General features: G+C 52.8%; 1 protein-coding gene across 1 annotated transcript; it reads left to right on the top strand.

The window, feature by feature from the left end:
* On the top strand, positions 1-26998 carry TRPV1 (transient receptor potential cation channel subfamily V member 1). Its single transcript, XM_031657282.1, has 15 exons — positions 1-1037; positions 1744-1910; positions 1981-2133; positions 2798-2938; positions 3083-3381; positions 4752-4931; positions 7509-7667; positions 9891-9983; positions 12810-12880; positions 15538-15716; positions 16099-16164; positions 20345-20649; positions 22039-22166; positions 22644-22759; positions 26441-26998. The coding sequence occupies exons 1-15, from the start codon at positions 754-756 to the stop codon at positions 26611-26613; spliced, it is 2514 nt and encodes an 837-aa protein (XP_031513142.1). The 5' UTR covers positions 1-753; the 3' UTR covers positions 26614-26998.

Below are 26998 nucleotides of genomic sequence, written 5' to 3'. Positions count from 1 at the left end.
GAGATACTGTCTCAGAAAAAAAAAAAAAAAAAGCCAAAACATTCAAGGCCAGGATGCTTGACAGATACTGATTCATAAAAATGACGAAAAGCACAAAATCCAAAATCTCGTATAAGCTCAGTGGCTGTGGCAGCAAGATTGAAGAGCAAAGGCAGGCTGGGCACCTGGCTGGTGGCGTGTGGACCCGTGGCACAGCAGGGCCCCTCAGTGCAGTGTGGGTGTGCCAGTCTCTGCCACTCACCCTATTCCAGGGACGGTCTGCTTGGCTCTTCTGGGCTGAGCCATCCTCATCACAGATCCTCCCTGAATTTAGCCCATGACAGCCACCCCGGCCGTTTCCCTTATTCTGTGTGGGGAGGGAGGCAGCACGGTGGTTATCAACCTCAGTCTGCAGAGGAGGCACCTGAGGCCCAGAGAGGAGGAGGGCTGGGTCTAACCCAGAACCACAGATGGCTCTGAGCCGGAGGCCTGTCCACCCTCCCAGGCCGATGTCAGTGGCAGCAGGACTGCCCGGGCGCCGCTAGGCCTGCTCACCTCTGGGGCCTCTGGGGTGCGAGGTTCAGTCCTGGAAACACTTCAGTTCTAGGGGGCTGGGGGCAGCAGCCAGTTGGGGTTTTGGGGTACCCTGCTTCACAGGGCCCTTGGCGAGGAGGGCAGGTGGGGTCTAAGGACAAGCAGTCCTTACGTTGGGAGTCAACCCCGGTGCGGTGGCTGCTGCAGGCTTTACACCGGGCCACAGAGGATCCAGCAAGGATGAAGAAATGGAGCAGCACAGACTCGGGGGCGGCTGTGGACCCACTCCAACAGGACGCCTGCCCAGACCCCCTGGATGGAGACCCTAACTCCAGGCCACCTCCAGCCAAGCCCCAGCTCTCCACGGCCAAGAGCCGCACCCGGCTGTTTGGGAAGGGTGACTCGGAGGAGGCTTTCCTGGTAGATTGTCCTCACGAGGAAAGTGAGCTGGCCTCCTGCCCGACCATCACAGTGAGCCCTGTTATCACCATCCAGAGGCCGGGAGACGGCCCCGCCGGTGCCAGGTAAGTCTGCGTCTGGAGGCCCCCTCCCTGCTAGGAGCCCAGCTGGCCATGGAGATGCCACAGGGCGGTCTGGCTTCTGGGCTAAGTGTCACAAAACCAGGAGGCTGGAGAGCCTTAGGGGCGGTCTGGTCCAGCGTCCTTCCTCGTGGGACCTCGTGGGATGCGCAGTCAGCGGGGCTGGTGTCTGTGCTGGGTCTGGGTGTCCACGCCTGCGGTGCCTACCAGCCACGTGGGCTTGACGTCTAAAAGCTCAAGAGCAAGAGGCTTTCAGAGAGCACAGCACGGCTCCAGTGAGCTGCAAGGCAGGGCAGGGAGGGCCACAGGCTGGCTGACTTCTGGGGAGCGTGAGGCCACCTTTTCCCTTAGAGGGGCCGTCTACACCCCTCCTCCAGCTTCCTCCGTCCCCACCAGCCTCCTGCCTCCCGCGCTTCCGAGCAGGCAGAGAAGCCAGTGGTCTGGGAGTAGGAGGGTGACTTTCTAGATGGTGTCTGTAGACAGGGTGGGGACAGAATGGGGACCTGTGCTCCCCATTGCCCTTGTTATATTGGTTTTCTGGACAGTCAATTAGACCGAGGGGAAGCTTTTACATCACTTTTCCCCCTTTTGGTTTGCCTTGGGGTTTAGTCACGTTCCCTCGACAAGCTCCGAAGGCCTCAGGGCCGAGGGGAGGCCAGGATGTGAGACGAGGGTGTTTTCTGGTCTGCAGGCTGCCGTCCCAGGACTCTGTTGCCGCCAGCACCGAGAGGACCCTCAGGCTCTATGACCGCAGGAGTATCTTTGAAGCCGTTGCTCAGAATAACTGCCAGGATCTGGAAAGCCTGCTGCTCTTCCTGCAGAAGAGCAAGAAGCACCTCACGGACAATGAGTTCAAAGGTGGCCCCAGCGCTGGGCTCCGGGGAGGGCCCCAGCCCTGGCCTGCCCTGACCCTCCCTTTGTGTTTCAGACCCTGAGACAGGGAAGACCTGTCTGCTGAAAGCCATGCTCAACCTGCATGACGGGCAGAACGACACCATCCCGCTGCTCCTGGAGATCGCGCGGCAGACGGGCAGCCTAAAGGAGTTTGTCAACGCCAGCTACACGGACAGCTACTACAAGGGTGAGGAGGGTGGCGGGGCCGGGCACGGCTCAGCCCGCAGCACTGGGAACCAGGAGGGCATGGTTGTCCCTGGGCCTTCTTGCTCCTCTGGGATCCTTACTCCCTGTCCCAGCCACTGCTTTGGTGGCTCCTAATCCTAGGGAGTCCCTGCCTCTCCCATCTGCTGGCCTGATTTCTCCTGGTCCTGGGGGTCTCTGCCTCCCCCATCTGCTGGCTTGATTTCTCCTGGTCCTGGGGGTCTCTGCCTCCCCCATCTGCTGGCTTGATTTCTCCTGGTCCTGGGGGTCTCTGCCTCCCCCATCTGATGTCTCCTCTCTTGACCCTGGGATGTCCCTGCCTCCTGCTGCTGACTGGATGGTCCCTGTCCCTGGAAGTCACAGCCTCTGGCCTTTCTCTCTGCTACTATTCCTTGCCCCTGGGGCAATTTCGACTCCTCTGGCTTCCAACCTGTTATTTCCTGTTCCCAAGGGTCTCCTGTCTCAGTACCTTGCTGGGACCCCTTGGGGGACCCTGGCCTGGCCTCCTGCAGTGGGGGGTCCTCCAGGCACTTTCTGCCCAGTTCCTCCTGCAGCAGCTGCTGCCTGCCCAGAGCCCTTACCCAGCACCTGTCCCGGCAGCCCCACGGGACTGTGGTCACAAAGCCAACAGTGCACGTCCTCTGCAGGCCAGACAGCGCTGCACATCGCCATTGAGAGGCGCAACATGGCCCTGGTGACCCTCCTGGTGGAGAACGGAGCAGACGTCCAGGCTGCGGCCAATGGGGACTTCTTTAAGAAAACCAAAGGGCGGCCTGGATTCTACTTCGGTAGGGAGACAATGTGGCTGACCCCGATCTCTTCGGCTTTTGCTAAGGGGAGGTTTGGGCAGAGACAGAGGGAGATGGAGGCTGGTGGTTCAGGGACCAGCTGGATCTCACTCCTGAGGCCCGCCTGGCCCTGTGTTCGTGCAGGTGAACTGCCCCTGTCCCTGGCCGCGTGCACCAACCAGCTGGGCATCGTGAAGTTCCTGCTGCAGAACTCCTGGCAGCCGGCCGACATCAGCGCCAGGGACTCGGTGGGCAACACGGTGCTGCACGCCCTGGTGGAGGTGGCTGACAACACGGCCGACAATACCAAGTTTGTGACGAGCATGTACAATGAGATTCTGATCCTGGGGGCCAAACTGCACCCCACGCTGAAGCTGGAGGAGCTCACCAACAAGAAGGGAATGACGCCGCTGGCCCTGGCCGCTGGGACCGGGAAGATCGGGGTAGGAGGGGGCTTCGGCTCAAGCTGGTGCAGTGCGGGGACAGGGGTGTCGGGGAGGACTGCCTGACTCACTGCGGGAGCCTGCGTCACTATCTGTGTGTGCGGGACCCTGATTCTGTCACACCAGCTTGCAGGGCTGTTAGAATAAGTCTGAGAAACTGGGAGCCGCAGGGCAGAATGCTGCATGGCCAGCGTGGCCATTTTGGATTTCTAGCTCTGAGTATCGTCAAGACACGGGGTGGGGTGCTGGGCCATGAGGTGGGACCGCCTAAGGTGCAACAGAAGAAAAGCTGTTGGGCCAGGCACGGTGACTCATGCTTGTAATCCCAGCACTTTGGAAGGCCAACGTGGGTGGATCACCTGAGGTTAGGAGTTCGAGACCAGCCTGACCAACCTGGTGAAACCTCATCTCTACTAAATACACAAAAATCAGCCAAGCATGGTGGCAGATGCCTATAATCCCAGCTACTCAGGAGGCTGAGGCACGAGAATGGCTTGAACCTGGGAGGCGGAGGCTGCTGTGAGCTGAGATTTCGCCACTGCACTCTAGCCTGTGTGACAGAGCAAGACTCTGTCTCAAAAAAAAAAAAAAAAAAAAAAAGAAAAGCAAACAGCTGTTGGTGTTTTTCCATGGCAGGCAGGAGCTTTAGGTGACAAGGCTGGTGGCTCCTGGTGACAGGCCTCCAGCTCCTGGCCTCAAGTGATCCTCCCACCTCAGCCTCCCAAGTAGCTGGGATTACAGGCATGAGTAACCCCATCTGGCTCTCATTTCTTGCATTCTCTTTATTTCTTTCTGGCTTGAGGTTATCGAGAATGGACCACCACTGTCTTTCATGGTGAGATGGTAGAGTTGGGGCCTCGCTGTGAGGGAATGGTGGGCCTAATATGGTACAGGTAGTATCTGAGGCAGCCGGCTGGTTGACCTTTTTTTTTTTTTTTTCCTGAGATGGGGTTTCACTGTTGTTGCCCAGGCTGGCTCACTGCAACCTCTGCCTCCCAGGTTCAAGTGATTCTCCTGCCTCAGCCTCCCAAGTAGCTGGAATTACAGGCACACGCCACCATACCCGGCTAATTTTTTTTTGTATTTTCAGTAGAAACAGGATTTTGCCATGTTGGCCAGGCCGGTCTCGAACTCCTGACCTCAGGTGATCCACCTGCCTCAGCCTCCCAAAGTGCTGCGATTACAGGCGGCGTGAGCCACCTGCGCCCGGCCGGCTGGTTAATCTTGATGGTGGTCAGGAGTGGGTGGGGACTCGCCTGGGGCTTGGGTGAGGCCACTAGCTGGACTGGGAAGCAGAGCTGGTTGTTGGGGTGCTGTCTGAGGCTGAGCCTGGGGCTGGCCTCTGATGGGCTCTTGATCCCTGGTGACAGGTCTTGGCCTATATTCTCCAGAGGGAGATCCAGGAGCCCGAGTGCAGGCACCTGTCCAGGAAGTTCACTGAGTGGGCCTACGGGCCCGTGCACTCCTCGCTGTACGACCTGTCCTGCATCGACACCTGCGAGAAGAACTCGGTGCTGGAGGTGATCGCCTACAGCAGCAGCGAGACCCCTGTGAGTGGCTGGGGCACAGCCAGGGAGGGCCTCAGGGCCTCTGCACCCCAGGCCCAATCCCAGCCCCTGGTCCAGCTCCAGCTGGCTTCTCATGAGGGAAAGCCTGCTGTCCGGGGCCCAGGCCCTGCAGCCTCATGTCCCCATTCATGCCCACTGAATTTTCCCTAAGCATAGCAACCATACACGATTATCATCCTGTAAAAACAGAAACATTTCAGAGGTACATAGACAAAAGTCCCACCTTTTATACTGTGTAAAAATGTACAGTTTCTTTTTCTTTTTTTTTTTTTTTTTTTGAGACAGAGTTTCGCTCTTGTTGTCCAGGCTGGAGTGCAATGGCGCGATCTCAGTTTACCGCAACCTCCGTCTCCTGGGTTTTCAAGCGATTCTCCTGCCTCAGCCTCCCGAGTAGCCAGGACTATAGGCATGTGCCACCATGCCTGGCTAATTTTGTATTTTTAGCAGAGATGGGGTTTCTCCATGTTGGTCAAGCTGGTCTCAAACTCCTGACCTCTGGTGATCCGCCCGCCTCGGCCTCCCAAAGTTCTGGGATTACAGGCACGAGCCACTGCGCCCAGCCTAAAATGTACAGTTTCATTTTGTTTACATAAATGGGATCAGAGTATATGCAATGTACAACAACCATTTTTTTTTCTCACTTGATGGCAGGGCTTGTAGATTTTTCTTTTTCTTTTTTCTTTTTTTTTTTTTTGAGACGAAGTTTCGCTCTTGCTGCCCAGGCTGGAGTGCAATGGTGTCATCCCGAGTCACTGCAACCTCCGTCTCTCTGGTTCAAGCGATTATCCTTGAATCCCAAGTAGCTGGGATTACAGGCATGTGCCACCACGCCTGGCTAATTTTTTGTATTTAGTAGAGACAGGGTTTCTCCATGTTGGTCAGGCTGGTCTCGAACTCCTGATCTCAGGTGATCCAACCTCCCTGGCTTCCCAAAGTGCTGGGATTACCGGTGTGAACCACTGTGCCAGGCTAAGAATTTATTTTTGTGTAGGTGTGAAGTAGGCATCTCACTTAAATATTTTGGCTCCAAATGACTGTCTCAGTGTTACTTTTTGGGTAATCCATCCTGCCATGCTGTTTGGAAAGGCCACCTTACCTGTCCCTTCTTCCTAAGGTGATGCTCTGAGCTCCCAAGGCAGACTCGGGGGCTGGAGTCTGTGCCATCAGCAGTGAAGGGCTTGCACGATGTCTCACAGGCCAGAAGTTGCATTTATAGGAGCAGAGTCTGGGGCTGGGAGAGGCCTGGTCTGCTCTGCCCTACCTGGGCTACCGTGCTGAACTCAGAGTGCTGGATACAAGTGTTCCCAGAGGAGTGGTCCAGATAGGCGGTGACCTCAAAAAGGACTGCAGTATTTGACCTGGGGGAGAGGCTCCGGGACCACCACTGACACCTTCATGTCTCGGAAGGCTGTCAGGGACAAGGAGTGTGGACTTGTTCTGGGGACGCTAGGGCAGAACCAGGACCACTAGCAGAAAGTAAAGAAGACCAAAGAAGAGGTATTCCCTACAGTTAGTGACTCTCCATAGGCCTCTTGAGGCAGTAAGAGTTTCCCATCCCCAAAGGTGTTCAAGAAGACACTGATCGGGAACCTCTTTGAGGGAGCTTAAGCTTGGCTGGGGATTGTACTTGATGGCCTGAGGGAGGCTGGGATGATCTCATTTTGGCTCATCCATCTCAGGGATACTTGAACTTATTTTTATTTTATTTAATATTTTGAGACAAAGTCTCGCTCTGTCACCCAGGCTGGAGTGCAGTGGCGTGATCTCAGCTCACTGCAACCTCTGCCTCCTGGGGTTCAAGCAATTCTCCTGCCTCAGCCTCCCAAGTAGCTGGGATTACAGGCACCTGCCACCACGCCCGGCTAATTTTTGTATTTTTGTAGAGATGGGGTTTCACCATGTTGGCCAGGCTGGTCTTGAACTCCTGACCTCAGGTGATCCACCTGCCTTGGCCTCCCAAAGTGTTGGGATTACAGGCGTGAGCCACCACTCCTGGCCTATTTGAACTTTATCAAAATCTCTGGATACGAGACATTTGCCCCGAAGCATACTTGTAAAGATGGCATGAGGCCCTGGGCCCTCCTGCTGCAGGAAGGGCCTCCCAGTTCCCTGCCTGACCCAGGGCTGGAAATGAGAAGTCAGGACCCAGAAGCTCTTTCCTGCCTGCCCTCAGCCCCTCATGCCCAGGCTCTGCCTAAGCCAACTACTTCCCATTCCTGTGGGATCTCGGGAGTGAGTTATTAGACACAACGGGCATAGACTGTTGGGCGGTGCTGTGGGCCATTAAGTGAGTACTTAGAGCTTGTCCGGTTTCACCCCATTCACTGCACCTTTGGGAACACCGAGGCCAAGAGGGCGGGTCCCTCTGTGAGCCGCAGCAGTGCTGGGACCAGCCCCAGGCTCTGGCTGCCGGCTGGCTCAGACCTCCCTTGAGTCTCACCTGCTCCCTGGGCGGAGGATTGTGCGGCCATGTGGCTGTGAGGAGCGCCAGGGGCTGGCGTGGGCGTGCGAGGAGGTCCTGCTGCAGGAGGGAACCTCACTTCTCTCCGCTCCCCCTAGAATCGCCACGACATGCTCTTGGTGGAGCCGCTGAACCGACTCCTGCAGGACAAGTGGGACAGATTCGTCAAGCGCACCTTCTACTTCAACTTCTTGGTCTACTGCTTGTACATGATCATCTTCACCATGGCTGCCTACTACAGGCCCGTGGATGGCTTGGTGCGGCCAGAGGCTCAGGCCTCGTGGGTTGGGGTGCGGCTGGTGGGGAAGGGATGTGGACATTCCGGGGAGACCTCCCCCACCCCAGGCCCAAGCTCTGCCCTGGACTCCTTCCTGGCTTGCTGGAGCGATGGATGGAGAACCTGGAGAACCTTGTATCCTTGTGCCCATCTTCCCTGCCTCAGGCTGTACAGGAGACCCACCCCCTTCCTGCTTCCTAGTCCCTCTCCTTTAGCCTTGAGGTCCTGTGGGACTGAGTGTGTGGTGACTCAGGTCCCTGATCACAGACTGGGTGTACTTGGTTAGAAAACATGAAGGGGCCGGGTGCAGTGGCTCACGCCTGTAATCCCAGCACTTTGGGAGGCTGAGGTGGGTGGATCACCTGAGGTCGGGAGTTCGAGACCGGCCTGACCAACATGGCGAAACCCTGTCTTTACTGAAAATACAAAATTAGCCGGACGTGGTGCAGCATGCCTGTAATCCCAGCTACTCAGGAGGCTGAGGCAGGAGAATTGCTTGAACCCGGGAGGCGGAGGTTGTGGTGAGCTGAGATGGTACCACTGCACTCCAGCCTGGTCAACAAGAGTGAAACTCTGTCTCAAAAAAAAAAAAAAAAAAAAAAAAGAAAGAAAGAAATCATGCAGGAATTTGGGCTCAGGACAGGGCTCACCCCTGGCCTGGGGGTCCCTAGGGATGTGGGCTAGTGTAAGCCCAGAGCCCACCGTCATCCTGCTTGCCTGCCCTGTTTTATTCTCTCACTTGCTCATTATTCATTCCCTGGATTTAGACTTTTGAGCACCTCTGTGCCAGGCCCTGGGCCATCCTTCAACTCAGCCTAAGACCAGACTTTTTCCTCTGCCAAGAGCCAAGACTTCATTGAACTTCTGGACTTAGTCCTTCACGTCCGATACCCAGGGCACTGAATCTGCTGCCTTTGTTTCCAGGGCACCTTACAAATCTACTTACTTATTTAAATTTTTTTTTTTTTTTTTTTGAGACAGAGTCTCGCTCTATCACCCAGGCTGGAATGCAGTGGTGTAATCTCAGCTCACTGCAACCTCCACCTCCTGGGTTCAAGTGACTCTTCTGCCTCAGCCTCCTGAGTAGCTGGGACCACAGGTGCCCACCAACATGCCCAGCTATTGTTTATATTTTTAGTAGAGTTGGGGTTTCACCATATTGGCCAGGCTAGTCTTGAACTCCTGACCTCAAGTGATCTGCCTGCTTTGGCCTCCCAAAGTGCTGGGATTACAGGTATGAGCCACCGTGCCTGGCTGGCTGTACATTTACTTTAAAAACTCAACTTCATCATTGCATGAAACCCTATTTCTGTTCACCTATTAAGGCCACATAACAACTTCCTTTTTTTTTTTTGAGATGGAGTCTCACTCTGTTGCCCAGGCTGGAGTGCAGTGGCACCATCTAAGCTCACCGCAACCTCTGGCTCCGGGGTTCAAGTGATTCTCCTGTCTCAGTCTCCCAAGTAGCTGGGATTAGAGCCATGTGCCACCATGCCTGGCTAATTTTATATTTTTAGTAGAGATGGGGTTTATCCATGTTGGTCAGGCTGGTCTCAAACTCCCGACCTCAGGTGATCCGCCTGCCTCAGCCTCCCAAAGTGCTGGGATTATAGGAGTGAGCCACCGCACCCGGCCAGTGACTTCCTTTTAAGAGAAAAATGTGCTAGTAAGGCAAGCTAATGAACGAGTGCTTGGGAAATGTGGATGGTGAACCACTCCAGGAAATGGCAATTGAAACACAAGGGTGACACCCATAAGTGTGTGTGGCACAGTCTCTCGCTCCATGGTCAGTAGGAGTCCCTGACACTCGTGGGAGACTGGCCATGGTCTGGGGTGACAGTGGGATGTGTATGGCTTGGGGTCCATGAGACTGCCTCTCCCTGTCCATCACCCTGCTGTCCATCACCCTGCTCCCAGCCAGGAGGAGCTCCGGGCCTGCCAGGACATTGCCTGGGAGGCAGCACAGCATTTAAGATGCTCTGCTTGGCACCTGCAGGCTGCCACTTTGGGGAATCAGGCCTACAGAGGGGCCTCCTTGCGGGCGCTCCCCTAATAACACACTGTCTTTGTGTGTCCTTCGCCTGATGGAGGCTGTGCCTCCTGGGCAGGGGCTATGTCTTCATCGCAGGGCTTGGTACCTGGTCAATGTTTGTTGCATGAATGAATGAGTAAACAGAGTTACCAAATTCTCTGCCTCTCACAGCCTCCCTTTAAGATGGAAAAAACCGAAGACTATTTCCGAGTGACTGGAGAGATCCTGTCTGTGTTAGGAGGAGTCTACTTCTTTTTCCGAGGGGTAAGCATTCCTTCCCACATTGTGAGTTTCCGTCATCACCAAAACAGAAAGCCAAGCGAATCCCTCACCACTCACTCACTTTTCTATTCATCAGCCATATAATGGCCCTGCTTGGGGAGCTGAGAGACGCAGAGGGGAGGATGAGAGCCTTTCAGTCAGTCTCTGCGGGGGCAGGAGGGCGCTCAGGGCGTCTCCACGGGCCCAAGGCAGGCAAGCCTGAAAATAGATACTCTAGCCACTCCACAGGATGGAATATTTAATTACAGGGGTAGATGGAGGCCTCTTAAGTGATAGGATCATGACTGGTAGTTGTCTAATTAATGAAACCAGTCTGTTAAAGCTCTGAGCAATGAAGGAAATCTCCATGCATACTGGAATCTTTGTTTGTTTGTTTGTTTGGTTTTTTGAGATGGAGTTTCACTTTGTTGTCCAGGCTGGAGGCCAGTGGTGCGATGTTGGCTCACTGCAACCCCTGCATCTTGAGTTCAAGCAATTCTCCTGCCTCAGCCTCCCAAGTAGCTGGGATTACAGGCACCTGCCACCATGCCTGGCTAACTTTTTTTGTATTTTTAGTAGAGATGGGGTTTTACCATGTTGGCCAGGCTGGTCTCGAACTCCTGACCTCAGGTGATCTGCCTGTCTCAGCTTCCCAAAGTGCTGGGATTACAGGCGTGAGCCATTGCACCAGTAAGGAATTGCCTTATTTTTAACTAGAAACTCAAATATGTGCAATCCTTGGCCACTTTTTTTTTTTAATGCAGGAGTAATCTTTTCTTTGAATGTGGGACTCACTGTTTCAGATTTTATGTCACCTTTCTTGCAAAAACTATATTTCTATCATCTAAGATTTTGAGTTTCAGCTTCTTTAAAGAAGAGTGAGAACTTAGATGCATACAAAAAAGTCTGAATGTAGAATTTCAGATGATCATTGGGTTTTTTTTTTTTCTTTGACCCCAGAAACCCTTGTAGTATTTTAATTTTAAGTTTTATAAGATGGGGTCTTGCTGTGTCACCCAGGCTGGAGTGCAGTGGTGTGATCATGGCTCACTGCAACCTCTGTCTCCTGGGCTAAAGCGATCCTGCCGCCTCAGCCTCTGGGGTAGCTGGAACTACAGGAAGCCGTCACCGTGCCCAGGTTCCACTGTGATTTTTTTTTTTTTTTTGAGACAGAGTCTCGCTCTGTCGCCCAGGCTGGAGTGCAGTGGCGCGATCTCGGCTCACTGCAAGCTCCGCCTCCCAGGTTCACGCCATTCTCCCGCCTCAGCCTCCCGAGTAACTGGGACTACAGGCGCCCGCCACCACGCCCGGCTAATTTTTTGTATTTTTAGTAGAGACGGGTTTTCACCATGTTAGCCAGGATGGTCTCAATCTCCTGACCCCGTGATCCGCCCGCCTCGGCCTCCCAAAGTGCTGGGATTACAGGCGTGAGCCACTGGGCCTGGCCCCATTATGATTTTTTTTTTTTCTAAGATGGAGTCTCGATCTGTTGCCCAGGCTGGAGTGCAGTGGCGCGATCTTGGCTCACTGCAACCTCTGCTTCCTGGATTCAAGTGATTCTCCAGCCTCAGCCTCTTGAGTAGCTGGGACTACAGGTGTGTGCCACGGCGCCCAGCTAATTTTTGTATTTTTAGTAGAGACTGGGTTTCATCATGTTAGCCAGGATGGTCTCGATCTCCTGACCTCATGATCCGCCCGCCTCAGCCTCCCAAAGTGCTGGGATTACAGGCTTGGGCCACCGTGCCTGGCCTTCGATTGTGAGTTTTATCCCCCAGTCTTTTTTGGTGTAAGCTCTACCCAATTTTTTTTAAAGTCACTCACCGTTATGGAATTGTTCTGTCATTGAACTTTGTCTTCACAGAGACAACTGTCTTTCTTTTCACACTGATGGTTTACATTACAGTAAAGTACAATGCCACAGTAGCAAGTGTGGCTGGAGTGGCAAAAGCAGGATTGGCCTGTGGGAGGGAGCAGAAGTGTGGGGGTGTCTTGGACAGGACTCACGGCTGACCGTGGCAGCTTGTTAAAAGAATTTTTATTTTAACGCTTACTTAAAATTAAGAAAAAAGTATGCTCGGCATGTGAAAAGTTAAGAAAAAAGTGACTCATGCTTGTAATCCCAGCTACTTGGAAGGCTGTGGCCAGGAGTTTGAGACCAGCCTGGGCAACATAGCGAGACTCTGATCTCTTAAAAAAAAAAAAATTAGGAAAAAGCACGAATTAGAAAGAAGAAAACAATTTGTCCAATTCAATACGGCAACTGATAACATTTTGATGATTTTCCTTCCTGTCTGTACTTCTGGGTATAGTTGTAAATCCACTGTGTAATTTTTTTTTTTTGAGACAGAGTCTCACTGTCAGCCAGGCTGGAGTACAGTGGCACCAGCTTGGCTCACTGCAACCTCTGCCTCCTGGGTTCAAGCAATTTTCCTGCCTCAGCCCTGTGAGTAGCTGGGATTACAGGCATGCGCCACCGCACCCAGCTAATTGTTTTGTATTTTTAGTAGAGACAGGGTTTCACCATGTTTGCCAGGCTGGTCTCGAACTCCTGACCTCAGGTGATCCACCCGCCTTGGCCTCCCAAAGTGCTGGGATTACAGGAGTGAGCCACTGTACCCGGCTTCCACCGTGTATTTTTAACAATCTCTACTGACTGGGCCACCTAGTGTTACCCCATTGGCCTGACCCATGCCGTTCTGCTCTTTTCACAATCTCTGCTTTCACACATTCGGCCATCCCATCGTGGTGCCATTTAGGAAGCATCTGAACGCTCACCATTTAGCCACATCAAGCATTGCCTGGGATCTTACTCTCTCTGTTTACCTGCAGATTCAGTATTTCCTGCAGAGGCGGCCGTCGATGAAGGCCCTGTTTGTGGACAGCTACAGTGAGATGCTTTTGTAAGTGACACTTTGACTCATTCCCAGTCCAGGCCCCAGGTGACAGCAATCAGTTCTCACTTGAACTCTCACTCACGCCGGGCCTGGGACCACATAGTGGGACCTCAGTGAACATGCTGAGGGAGTGATGGAAGGCACTCAATACGTACTCGGGGCATGAATGAATACTGAGGGCCTGCTCTGTGCCCGGGGCCAGGGATGGAGCAACCGTGCCGTGGCTTACAGTCCAAGTGACATGTGCCCTCATTCACCTTCCCACTCATTGTCCATCCATCGGCCGTTCACGGGGTTGGCCCTGGAAAACTGGATGAAACAGACACGGTGCCCGCCTTTAGGGAGTTTCCTGTCTTTAATGGGGGGTTCTGCAACCTTGGCACTGTTGCTATTTTGGACTGGATAGTGCTTAGTTGTGGTAGGGGGTGGGGCTGCCCCGTGCACTGTAGAATATTTAGCAGCATCACTGGTCTCTACCCGCAGATGCCTGGAGCTCTTCCCCATCCCCCAGTCTTGACAATCAAGAACATCTCCAGATACGGCCAAAGGCCCCTCTCTTGTTTCGGGGGCGGTGCCAGAATCACTCCTGGTTGAGAACCACTGCTTTAGGAGGAGGCAGATGAGTGAAAGCACAGTTATAGAACAGTGTGGATGGCCGGGCGTGGTGGCTCACGCCTGTCATCCCAGCACTTTGGGAGGCTGAGGAGGGCAGATCACTTGAGGTCAGGAGTTCAAGACCAGCCTGGCCAACATGGTGAAACCCCATCTCTACTAAAAATACAAAAATTAGCTGGGCGTGGTGGCAGGCACCTGTAATCCCAGCTACTCAGGAGGCTGAGGTGGGAGAATTGCTTGAACCCGGGAGACGGAGGTTGCAGTGAGCCAAGATCGTGCCATTGCACTCTGGCCTAGGTAACAGAGCGAGATAGCATCTCTAAATAAATTAATGGAACAGTGCGAATGTGGCAGAGAACCTCCTTCCTTCAGAAAGTAAGCCAGAGCCTCAAGCCCCAGTATGTGCCGAGGACCTTCCGGAATGGGATCTCGGCTCACAGCCCCTGTCCTGATCTCTTCCTTCCTGGAAGAGCAAGGAATGATTTTGAATCTCTTGCAGCTAGCTTGTCCGTAGGACTCACAAACCCCACCCTTTCACCCAATCTTCTTTTTCTTTTTTTTTGGGGGGGGCAAGTAAAACTAGAATCAGGTTTATTTTACATGATCGTGAAAGGTACACTTTTTTATTTTAATTTTTTTAAAGAATTTAGATTTGGGGGTACAAGTGCAGGTTTATTAGGTAGGTATAGTGTATGATGCTGAGGTCTGGGGGTTTAATGATCTGGTCACCCAAGTAGTGAACATAGTACCTGATAGGTAGTTCTTCAACCCTGGTCCCCCTCCCGGCTGCCGCCCTTTTGGAATCCTCAGTGTTTATTGTTCCCGTCTTTGTGCCTGTGGGCACCCAGTGTTTCGCTCCACATGTAAGTGAGGACATGTGGGGTTTGGTTTTCTGTTTCTGTGTTAATTTGCTTAGGATAATGGCCTCCAGCTGCATCCATGTTGCTGCAAAGGACATGATCTGATTCTTTTTTATGGCTGCATAGTATTCCACGGTATATACGTACCACATTTTGATTATCCAGTCTACCGTGGATGGGCACCTGGATTGATTCCATGCTTTGCTATTGTGTGAATAGTGTTTTGATAAACACAGGAGTGCAGGCACCTTTTTGGTAGAATGGGTTATTTTCCTCTGTTTTCCCCCTAATCTTGAGATACCTATACTTTAGCCCCAAAAGGCAAACTCAAGAGGCAAGGTCTGTAGGTTTAGCACACACTGATTTACCTGCTCACAGGTCATGCTCTATAGCATCAAGTGATTCTCCTGTCTCAGCTGCCCCAGTAGCTGGGATTGGGGAGGTGTGCACCTGGGCCCAGCTACTTTTTGTATTTTTAGTAGACGGATTTCATTGTGTTAGTCAGCTGGTCTCAAACTCCTGACCTCAAGTGATCTGCCCATCTCAAACTCTCAAAGTGCTGGGATGACAGGTGTGAGCCACCACGCCTGGCCACTATATATCCTTTTATGTCCTTCCTTCCTTCCCTTCTTCCTTCCTTCCTTCCTCCTTTCCTTCCTTCCCCACCCTCCTCACCTCTTCCCTCCTCCCTCCTTCTCTCTCTCTCTCTTTTTTCTTCTTCTTGACAGAGTTCCCACTCTGTCCCTCCCAGGGCTGGAGGCAGGAGGCCGATCTTGCCTCAGCCTCCCAGGCACACGCCACCTGCCTCGCTAATTTTGTTTTTGTATTTGCAGGTTTCACTATGTTGGCTCAGGGCTGGCCTGAACTCCTGACTCATGTTCAAGATGCCTCTGTGGCCTCCTGCTGGGATTACAGGAGCTCACTGCTGCCTGGCCTTGACGAGATCTGTGCTTGATACATAAAAAGAGTGAGACTTTGCACACCTCCTCACCAAGCCAATTTCTGCTCCTTGGGGATGATGCCGCTTCCATGGAGAACGCCTGGGCTGAAGGAAGCAGGACAGCCCAACCCTAGCCCCTATCGCGGGCCTGCAGCTCCAACTCTTCCTGAGCAGCCTTCATGCCTGTTCTGGGGGCTTGTGGCCTCCCGGGTTCCTGTAGACACAGCTTTCTGCCCCTCCGCCCTCAGCTTTCTGCAGTCACTGTTCATGCTGGCCACCGTGGTGCTGTACTTCAGCCACCTCAAGGAGTACGTGGCCTCCATGGTGTTCTCCCTGGCCTTGGGCTGGACCAACATGCTCTACTACACCCGTGGCTTCCAGCAGATGGGCATCTACGCTGTCATGATAGAGAAGGTGGGTGCCCGGGGCCCCAGTGGGTCTCCTCAGAGCCCACTCACCTCGGGGGCGGGTAAGATGCTGTCCCAGGAACTCCGCCCATCCTCTCTGTCTTGCCTGGGAAGGCTGGGGCTGGCTTGGCCCCTCCCCAGCCCATTTTCTCCAAGAAATCAAGCATCTAGCCCTGGCTCCAGGTGCAGGGATCCCTGAAACCTGGGACTCCCTCTGCACACCAGGCCTCCATCTCCCGACCAGAACAAAGGCTATGGGGGGAGGGTGGGTGACTCCCTCATGACCCCCCAGCTGAGAACCAGCAAAGCAAACCCCTCCTATGTACTCAAGATGCTTCTTCCCCACTTCCCTCAGCCTCCCAGACCTGGCCTCGGCCTCAATGAGCCCAAGGTCCCTGCCAGATTATCCCAGGCACCCGTGTCGCTTCATGTTCGTCTATGTCGTCTTCTTGTTCGGGTTTTCCACAGGTAATGAGCTTGGTCAGGGATGGGGAAGGGCAGGGGTCCTGCTTGCCTGAACCTCCTGAAGGCTCTGCCGGGAGCTGAATGAGAAGCTGGTAGGCAGGTGCATGTCTGCAAGTGACAGAGGGTGGACAGAGGACACACTGAAATGAGCCCCAGAACCTGGCCACATGATATATAAAATGCTGTAAGAATTTTCCAGGCTGGAAGTGCTGTGGCTGTCGTGTAGCATTTTGGCTCAGTGGGTTTTTCAACCTTTTTTTTTTTTTTTTTTTTTTTGAGACGGAGTCTCGCTGTGTCACCAAGGCTGGAGTGCAGTGGTGCAAACTCGGCTCACTGCAAGCTCTGCCTCTCAGGTTCAAGCAATTCTCCTACTTCAGCCTCCCGAGTAGCTGGGACTACAGGTGCACAATGCCACGCCTGGCTAATTTTTTGTATTTTAGTAGAGACGGGGTTTCCACCATGTTGCTGAGGCTGGTTGCGAACTCCTGACCTTGTGATCCACCCGCCTCGGCCTCCCAAAGTGCTGGGATTACAGGTGTGAGCCACCATGCCTGGCCCTTCAACTTTTAATTTTGACATTATTTCAGACTTCAGACAAGTTGCAAGAATAGAACCAATAACTTCTCTACACTCTTGACCCAGATTCCCCCCAAATTACCACATTTTATGTTACCACTTTCTCTACCCCATACACATGCTCACGACAAACATGAACACATATGCCACGTGTGAAAAAAACTGAGAGTAAGTTGCAGATATGATCAGCCCTTTACCATGAAATACTTCAGTGTGTATTTCTAAAAGAAAGTTATTTTACATAAACACAGTTCAATGATCACAATCAAGAAGGTAATATCGACCCACACTATTAGCTAACCCATAGCCCTTATTTGAATTTCACCACTTGTCCTAATAATGTCTTTATCAGAAAATGAGAATCCGAGATCATGCATTACCTTCCATTGTCATGCTTCTTTGGTCTCTTTTAATAATTAATTTATTATTATTATTATTTAAGACAGAGTCTCTGTTGCCGAGGCTGGAGTGCAGTGGCACTGTGTTGGCTCACTGCAACCTCCGTCTCCTGGGTTCAAGCAATTCTCCTGCCTCAGCCTCCCAAGTAGCAGGGATTACAGGTGCCCACCACCATGCCTGGCTAGTTTTTATATTTTTAATAGCAATGGAGTTTTACCATATTGGCCAGGCTGGTCTCGAACTCCTGACCTCAGGTGATCCACCCACCTCGGCCTCCCAAAGTGCTGGGATTACAGGCATGAGCCACCGTGCCTGGCCATTAATTATTTTTTGAGACAGAGTCTCATGCTGTTGCCCAGACTGGAGTACAGTGGCACCATCTTGGCTCACTACAACCTCGACTTCCAGGGTTCAAGTGATTCTTGTGCCTCAGCCTCCCAAGTAGCTGGGATTACAGGTGCCCGCCATCACACCTGGCTATTTTTTTTTTTTTTTTTTGTATTTTTAGTAGAGACGGGATTTCGCCATGTTGGTCTCGAGCTCCTGACCTCAAGTGATCTGCCCGCCTCGGCTCTCCAAAGTGCTAGGATGACAGGCGTGAGCCACCGCGCCTGGCCTTAGTCTCCGTTAATCCGGGGCAGTTCCTGTGTCATCCCTTGTCATTTGCAACCTTAGAATTTGTAATGAGTAGAGACCAGTGGTTTTGACAATGTTTCTGAATTTGGGTGTGTCTGATGTTTCCTCATGATTATAGCCAGGCGTGCATTTTGGCCAGAATATCAAGAAGCGACTTACGTCTTCTGCTGTGTGTTTTATTGGAAATCACATGATGTCTGTCTCACTTCTGGTGACGTTAGCTTTGATGAGTTGGTTTTGGTTGATCTGCCAGACTTTTCCACTGTAAAGCTACCATATTTACCTTTGTAATGGATACTTTTCAAGGAGATGCTTTGAAACTATGTGACTAGCCTGTTTCTCATCAGACTTTCACCCAGGAGTGTTAGCATCCCTTGATGAGTCTTACCTGAATCACTTCATCCTATCATGGTGGCCAAATGAGGATTTTCTTTTCTTTTTTCGAGAAGGAGTCTCTGTCTGTCACCCAGGCTGGCGTGCAGTGGTGCCATCTTGGCTCACTACAACATTCGCCTCCCAGGTTCAAGCAATTTTCCTGCCTCAGCCTCCCGGGTAGCTGGGATTACAGCTGCCCATCACCATGCCCGGCTAATTTTTATATTTTTAGTACAGACGGGGTTTCACCATGTTGCTCAGGCTGGTCTCGAACTCCTGACCTCAGGTGATCCGCCTGCCTTGGCCTCCCAAAGTGCTGGTATGACAGGTGTGAGCCACCGTGCCTGGACATGATGATCTTCTAACTCCATCATTGCTTGTGCATTTCTGACCTGGCATTCTATCGTGGAGAAGAGCTTTCCATTCCCCACTCCTGCGTATTTATTTGTATCAGCATGGCCCCATGCAGTCTTTTGTTTTCATGGATTCTCACTTTGTTAAATGGGTTATGATCCTGACTATCCTTTTTGTTTGTTTGTTTTTTGTTTGTTTTTTTGAGGTGGAGTCTTGCTCTGTCGCCCAGGCTGGAGTGCAGTGGCCAGATCACAGCTCACTGCAAGCTCTACCTCCCGAGTTCACGCCATTCTTCTGCCTCAGCCTCCCGAGTAGCTGGGACTACAGGCGCCCGCCACCTCGCCTGGCTAGTTTTTGTATTTTTAGTAGACCGCGGGGTTTCACCATGTTGGCCAGGATGGTCTCGATCTCCTGAGCTCGTGGACAAATAAACTCGAGGCAACGGACACTGGGTTTGAGCCACCAGCCCAGCCTCCTCTTTATTTTATACTCAAATTGTCTGAAGTTAGTCACAGGGAGCCCCTTCCAGCTGGCTCCTGTGCTTTGAACATGTCGATCTTTTTTTTTGAGATGGAGTCTGGCTCTGTCCTGCCAAAAGCCAGGTGCAGCGGTGCCATCACCAATCTCACCACCTCCCTGGGGTTTCACTTGATTCTCATGCCTCAGCCTCAGTAGCTGGGATTACAGGCATGTGCTACCACCCCTCGCTGATTTTTGTATTTTTAGTAGAGATGGGGTTTCACCATGTTGGCCAGGCTGATCTCAAACTCCTGACCTCAGGTGATCAACCCACCTCGGCCTCCCAAAGTGCTGGGATTACAGGCGTGAGCCACCGCGCCCGGCCTCCACGTCATTTTTTGAGCACTGGACTCTGCTTTGGTGCTCACCCGAGTCCCACAGTTGCCTAGTTCACGTGGTGCACCCTCCCTGTCCCCACCCTGCGGTTTGTGTTGGAATCTCTGGCTGGGAGGGATGGGCTGCTGTGGCTAGGACAGACCTAATAGGTGTAGGCTCTGGCGCCTGGATCTGAAGGCCTTGCATTTCAGTAGGTACGGGAAGGGACTAGGCCGGGGGGTTAGTGGATACTGATAGGCAGCAACCACAGTGCACAACTGCTGCAGAGGCCCTCAGACTCTGGGCCACACTTCCCAAAGAAGCAGGCAGAATGTGGGGAGAGGTCATTCTGCTCTGAGCTGCTCCGTGCTCATGGTTGCAAAATGGACCTCTGAGGGATGCAGGCCGACAGGGTGTGAGGGACAAAGCAGGTGTGGAGCCAGAGCTGACATGTACGATTAAGCAGGTTGTACACTGAGCAAAGTTGGCTATAGTCACATTGTACATAGAGATTTATATATTTATTTTTCTAGCAGATGATGATAAAGTTCTTAAAAATATACTTTGAAAATTTTTTGTTAGTTTTAAAGAAGGGGTGCTTTAAAAATAACTTCTCGGCCGGGCGCGGTGGCTCAAGCCTGTAATCCCAGCACTTTGGGAGGCCGAGACAGGTGGATCAGGTGGGAGATCAAGACCATCCCTGGCTAACATGGTGAGCCCGTCTCTACTAAAAATACAAAAGCTAGCGAGGCTGGTGACGAAGCCTGTAGTCCCAGCTACTCGGGAGGCTGAGGCAGGAGAATAGGCACGTAGGAGCCAAGGGAGCTTGCAGTGAGCTGAGATCCGGCCACTGCACTCCAACCTGGGCTGACAGAGGCGAGACTCCGTCTCAAAAAAAAAAAAAAAACTTCTCACAAAACTATAGGAGACTGAGCAGGAGGGTGTATGTCAGGGGACTTGGGGTATGGGCTTCTATCCAGTAGCACCCTGCCCTCCCCGTGCCCCGTAGCGGTGGTGACGTGCAGGTTGGTGGAGGTGGCCGTGGGCACACTGCTTTGGCGGGGGCCTGGCTGCAGGCCCCCCGATAGCTCCTACAACAGCCTGTACTCCACCTGCCTGGAGCTGTTCAAGTTCACCATCGGCATGGGGGACCTGGAGTTCACCGAGAACTACGACTTCAAGGCTGTCTTCATCATCCTGCTGCTGGCCTATGTGATTCTCACCTACATCCTCCTGCTCAACATGCTCATCGCCCTCATGGGCGAGACTGTCAACAAGATCGCACAGGAGAGCAAGAACATCTGGAAGCTGCAGGTGGGTGGGTGGGTGGGTGGAGGTGGTGAGCGGCCAGGAGGGTGTGGGCTGCTCTGTCCGCTGTCTTACACAGCTGGCTGCAGGTGGGTGGGTGGGTGGGTGGGGGCGGTGAGTGGCCAGGAGGGTGTGGGCCTCTCTGTCCCCTGCTTTACCCCACTGGGCACATGAGCCCTGCAGGATTTGAGGAGGGGGCAGAAAGTCCGGCCAGGCCCAGGGATCCAGCCTCAGCACCTCCCTCAGTGGGCTTCCAGCAAGTTCCCCCGGCCAGCACTTGCTCAGGGGCAGATGAGTTTAGCTGGTGTTTATAGACACCATGCTTGGCTGTGGTCTGGGTGGTCCTGGAGGGAAGAAGGGGGAGGGCTCAGCCCCATAGGGTGTCCACCTCAGAGGAGCCTGGCGTAAGGTGGGCACCAGAGGCCAGACTCAGGGGAGCAGCTACCATGAGGCAGGGCCCTGACAGCTACATTTCTGAGCCCTGTGGGCCACACCTGCATCCCCAACTACTAATAATAAGTTTCTTTCTTATGAAGAAGCACTTTCTCTATGATAGGGACTGTAGGACTGTACTAACTGTCTGTCTTACCTGATCTCATTTAATCCTCACAACAGTCCTGTGAAGTGGATTCTATTACTGTTCCTTTTTTTTTTTTTTTCTGAAATGGGGTTTCGCTCTTGTTGCCTAGGCTGGAGTGCACTGGCACGATCTTGGCTCACTGCAACCTCTGCCTCCCGGGTTCAAGCGATTCTCCTGCCTCAGCCTCCCTAGTAATTGGGATTGCAGGCGCCTGCCATCACACCCAGCTAATTTTTGTATTTTTAGTCGAGATGGGGTTTCACTGTGTTGGCCAGGCTGGTTTCGAACTCCTGACCTCAGGTGATCCGCCTGCCTTGGCCTCCCAGAGTGCTGAGATTACAGGCGTGAGCCACCGCGCCTGGCTATACTGTTCAATTTTTGAATGAAGACGCTGAGGCACAGTGAAGTTAGGTATCTGTACTCAAGGCCACATGGCTAGTAAGTGGCAGAGCCAGGACCTGGCCCAGGCAGTCTCACCCCGAGGCCCTGCTCTCAGCCCCTACCCAGTGTTGCCCCTTGTGAGCTCCTCAGGGCAGGGTCTGGGATACTCCGTACCACTCCTGGGGCTGCCCTGCCCAGGCCCGGCAGGCACCAGTGGCACCTGCACAGGTCTGGGCTGGCCGGGCTGTGCCCCTTGCGTAGAGTGTGCCCCCGCCAGGCTACAGAAACCAAGCTAGCATAGAGGGCGCTGGACAGCCAGCCCGGAGGCATCTGGGCCTGGGAGAGCCCCTGGGGAGGTGGATACTGGCAGCCAGGGAGGCCCTGGGATGCACCCTCTGCCACTCAGCTCCTCTGCCCTTGGTGTCTTCCTGCAGAGAGCCATCACCATCCTGGACACAGAGAAGAGCTTCCTCAAGTGCATGAGGAAGGCCTTCCGCTCAGGCAAGCTGCTGCAGGTGGGATACACACCTGACGGCAAGGACGACTACAGGTGGTGCTTCAGGTAACGCCCAGGCTCCACCTGAATCAGAGCTTGGGAGCCTCGGGGCTCCCCTGTGGACACAGAGCCTGCCTCAGGGCCTCTTGGGGCTGGTCATGAGCACAGGGGGCTCTCCCCACACCAGCTGTGGGCATTGGGGCTGTCCTGAGCTCCGTCGTAGGCATGCACGGGGGACCCATCTTCGATCTCGGCTGGTGGCGCCCAGACACTAAATTCTGGAAAATTCGAGGTGTCCAGAAGGGGTCTTCTAGTGAGCAGGGTCAGAGCCTGGCATCCAATGTGTAAAGTCCCTGGGCCTCACAGTGTGGTCGGAGATCACATCTTTGGGGATGGTGTCCAAAAATCAAGTCCTCTCTGCCGTCCTGACCCGCCGTGTCTCCATCCTGATGGGTGGGTTTCTTGGGCTTGGCCGGTGGGCAGAGCCCTCGGCCTGGGAATCTGGGCACAGCTCTCAGGCTCCCTTCACCCCTTACCCTGCAGGGTGGACGAGGTGAACTGGACCACCTGGAACACCAACGTGGGCATCATCAACGAAGACCCGGGCAACTGTGAGGGCGTCAAGCGCACCCTGAGCTTCTCCCTGCGGTCAAGCAGAGGTGAGGCGTGAGGGACCGGTGCTTGGCGCCTCCTTGGCTGGTGGCCTGACATTGGGCAGGGGGAGCTTTGCAGTTTCTCCACGCCTTGCCAGGCTCCTCTTCGCCCCAGGACCCGGGCACCGTAGCAGCTCCTGACGTCAGCCATGTGCACATAGTCACGGGCTGACTTGAGTGCCTCACGCATGCTGTCACCACTGACAACTCACTGGGCCTGTGCAAGCGGCTGTGCCAGCATCTCCAGCTCAGGCACCTGTCCTCAGCGCCCCAGGGGATGCAGCCCAGCCCCGCCCCGCCTCCTTGTGTGGGCTGCTCTGCCTCCTCGGCTCTGTTCCTCACTCTGCACGTGTGCATGCGACGTCATAGCTCTATGAGGCTGTGCGGACACACACAGGCAGACGGGAACACTTGTCACTCATGGACACAGCTGGGCAGGTGGAGAAGAGGGGAGGGTGAGAAGAGGAAAGGGATGCCTTGAGCAGAAAAACTCCAAGGAGGTCAGGCGCAGTGGCTCACGCCTGTCATCCCAGCACTTTGGGAGGCCGAGGCAGGCGGATTGCCTGAGGTCAGGAGTTCGAGACCAGCCTGGCTAACATGGTGAAACCCCATCTCTACTTAAAAAATACAAAAATTAGCCAGGCATGATGGTGGGCACCTGTAATCCCAGCTACTCAGGAGGCTGAAGCAGGAGAATTGGTTGAACCTGGGAGGTGGAGATTGTGGTGAGCTGAGATCGCACCACTGCACTCCAGCCTGGGCGACAGAGTGAGACTCTGTCTCAAAAAAAGAAAAAATAGAAAAACCCCAAGGAAAATTACCAGAAAGGAAGCTGTTTAACAGTTACTGGTAAACATTTAATAGAAAACATTAAATAAATGTCTAATTGAGGACACTTAAAAATGAAGCAGGCACAGTTTATAGTGGACAAATTTTGAGTTATAGTTACAACCCTGAACACTTTGTTTTCGAATTACTTTGTATTTAATTCTAAAAAAACTGTGGTAAAATATTTATCTCCTAAAACTTGCCATTTAAATCATTTTTAAGTGTACAATTTAGTGTCATTAAGTACATTTACATTATTGTACAACTATCACCACTATCTATTTCCAGAATTTTTTTTTTTTTTTTTTTTTGAGACGGAGTGTCACTCTGTCACCCAGGCTGAAGTGCAGTGGCACAATCTTGGCTCACTGCAAGCTCCACTCCCGGATTCAAGCGATTCTCCTGTCTCAGCCTCCCGAGTAGCTGGGATTACAGGTGCGTGCCACCACACCTGGCTAATTTTTGTATTTTTATAGTAGAAACAAGGTTTCATCATGTTGGCCAGGCTAGTCTCCCAACCTCAGGTGATCCACCTGCCTTGGCCTCCCGAAGTGCTGGGATGACAGGCGTGAGCCACTGTGCCCGGCCTTTTTCCAGAACATTTTAGTCATCCCAAATGGAAACTCTGTGCCTGTGTAATAACTCTATGTCCCCTCCTCCCTGACCCCTTGTCCCCTGGCCCCTAACCTCTTGGCCCCTATTCTGTTTTCTATCTTTATGAAAATGAGACAGAGACGTTCAAGGTTGAGTGGTACTGGGGGTCTCAGAGGCCCAGAGACCGTCTTAACACCCTTTAAATCCTCTGAGCCACTCTCTAATCACCCTCATGAACTAGCACAGCTCAGCTCTTAGCAAGGACTTGTGGGGGACTCACCTGCCCCAAAGACTTCTGGGCTTCCACCCCCATAAATCTTTCCTCCTCTTCTCCAGGGCTCGTATCCACAGATTCCCGCTGCTTCAGTTGCCCAGCTCTTGATTTCTTCCTCTTTCACTCAAACGCAATTCCATGCTCTGCTTAGACTGCAGCTCACTGCGTTGTAGTTGGGGCAATTGTTCCGAGGCAGAAAGTTAGGGAGATCATAGGGCTCCCCTTGTGATTTTCACTTCTCTTAGGAATTGCAGTTATTTATTTATTTATATATTTATTTATTTATTTATTTATGAGATGGTGTCTTGCTCTGTTGCCCAGGCTGGTGTGCAGTGGCACAATCTTGGCTCACTGCAAGCTCCTCCTCCTGGGTTCCAGTGATCCTCCCACCTCAGCCTCCCGAGTAGCTGGGATTGAAGTTGCCTGCCGCCACACTAGGCTAATTTTTATATTTTTAGTAGAGACAGAGTTTCACCATGTTGGTCAGGCTGGTCTCGAACTCCTGACCTTAAGTGATCCGCCCACCTTGGTCTCCCAAAGCGTTGGGATGACAGGCGTGAGCCACCGTGCCTGGCCTTTTTTTGATTTTTAGTTTTTAAAAATCTTTAGCCGCTAAGTGGGTGTTACTTGAAGGACTGCCGTTTTTCACTCTGCCTGATGTCCTATCCCTGAAAAACACGTGCTGTGTGTATGTTGCCTAGTTTTGTGATCGTTGGCAGCAGGACGGCTAGCCCAGTACCAGATACTCTGTTATAGCTGGAAGTGAAAATCTATTTTATCAAAGGCTCATTTTTAGAAAACTGCTCGAGGGCGCCATCGGTTTTTCCACAGGCCTCCTGCGATCATGTGATTTTCCTATGAGTTTAGTTAGAAGCAATCCCTGCATCCCATAATAATGCTTATTGATGATCTCTTTGTCAATTGTTAACTGGTCTATCTTTCCCAGAGAGCTATTCAAAGATAGCTTTGCGTGTGATTTGAGTAGTTTTTCAATGTCACTCTTGTTGATTTAGTGACATCCCACATCTTTGACGAGATTTGCTGTTTCACTTGGCAGTTGATTCGTATTACGTTTGCACAGCATTGTTGGCGGTTTACAACACTGCACGTTCACTGTGATATTTAGAAAGGCTTTGACCCAGGGGCAGGGATATACACATCCATGTTAATTGGGGCAGGGATGGGGGATGGTTGGAGGTTGCCTGATTGCACCTTTATAATTTTTTTCTTTTTTTTTTTTTGAGACGGAGTCTCGTTCTGTCGCCCAGGCTGGAGTGCAGTGGGCCTGGACCCCAAATCCTGCCTCTTTGGTGGGTGCTCGTCACCCAGAGCTGCCCTGGTGTTGAGGCAGTCACGGGACAGGCCTCGGCGTTGCTCTGTGGAGACCTCCTCTCCTTCCCGCTTGGGCAGAGAGGAGATGAAGGCCGAGAGGGGCAGGCGATAGGCTCTCCTGAGGCTGCAAGCAAGTCGGGGTGGGATGGAGGAAGAGAATTTGAGGAACAACCAGAGTGCATGAGGCTCTTTGAGCAGTTGAGGGAGGAGGACATTGCACTGATCCAGGTGCCTCAGGAAGCACTTGCATGCCTGGGCCTTCTTTTTTTTTTTTTTTTTTTTTTTGACAGAGTCTCCCTCTGTTGCCTAGGCTGGAGTGCAGTGGTGCAATCTCAGCTCACTGCAACCTCGGCCTCCCGGGTTCAAGCGATCCTCCTGTCTCAGCCTCCCAAGTACTGGGATTACAGGCATGCGCCACCATGCCTGGCTATTTTTTGTATTTTTAGTAGAGATAGGATTTCACCGTGTTGGTCAGGATGGTCTCGAACTCCTGGTCTCGAACTCCTGACCTCAGGTGATCCACCCGTCTTGGTCTCCCAACGTGCTGGGATTATAGGCGTGAGCCACCGTGCCCAGCCTGGGCCTCCTTTTATCTGGAGACTTGGGAGGCCAAGAAGGGAATGCTGCATCCAAGGTAGTAATAGTGTTTTACCCTTCAGTTTCAGCCAGACACTGGAAGAACTTTGCCCTGGTCCCCCTTTTAAGAGAGGCAAGTGCTCGAGATAGGCCCTCTGCTCAGCCCGAGGAAGTGCACCTGCGACAGTTTTCAGGGTCTCTGAAGCCAGAAGATGCTGAGGTCTTCAGGAGTCCTCCCGCTTCCGGAGAGAAGTGAGGACCTCACACAGACAGCACTGTTAACGCTGGGCCTTAGGAGACCCCGCCGCCACGGGGGGCTGCCGAGGGAACACCAGGGCTCTGTCAGCAGCCTGGCCTGGTCTGTGCCTGCCCAGCATGTTCCCACATCTGCACCGGACAAGCTGTGGGAAGCGTTGGAAGCATGGGGAGTGATGTGCTTCCAACTGTCCCTGTCCCAAGTGAATCTCCTAACAGGCTTTCGAGGTTTTACTCACTTTCCTAAACAGTGTGGACGGTCAGTCTCTGCTGGGACATGTTAGGCCCTTGTTTTCTTTGATTTTATTCTTTTTTTTCTTTTTTTTTTTTGAGACAGAGTTTCACTCTTCTTGCCCAGGCTGGAGTGCAGAGGCACAATCTTGGCT

Source organism: Papio anubis, chromosome 17, assembly GCF_008728515.1.
Source record: "Papio anubis isolate 15944 chromosome 17, Panubis1.0, whole genome shotgun sequence".
NCBI classification, from domain to species: Eukaryota; Metazoa; Chordata; class Mammalia; order Primates; family Cercopithecidae; genus Papio; species Papio anubis.
The sequence above is the reverse complement of the archived record's forward strand: the minus strand, read 5'-3'. Positions and strand labels throughout refer to the sequence as shown.

Coding starts and splice junctions, on each gene's coding strand:
- TRPV1 (XM_031657282.1), top strand. CDS start 754: ATGAAGAAATGGAGCAGCACAGACTCGGGGGCGGCTGTGGACCCACTC. Junction 2,939..3,082: donor GCGGCCTGGATTCTACTTCG/GTAGGGAGACAA, acceptor GTGTTCGTGCAG/GTGAACTGCCCCTGTCCCTG. Junction 12,881..15,537: donor AGCTACAGTGAGATGCTTTT/GTAAGTGACACT, acceptor CTCCGCCCTCAG/CTTTCTGCAGTCACTGTTCA.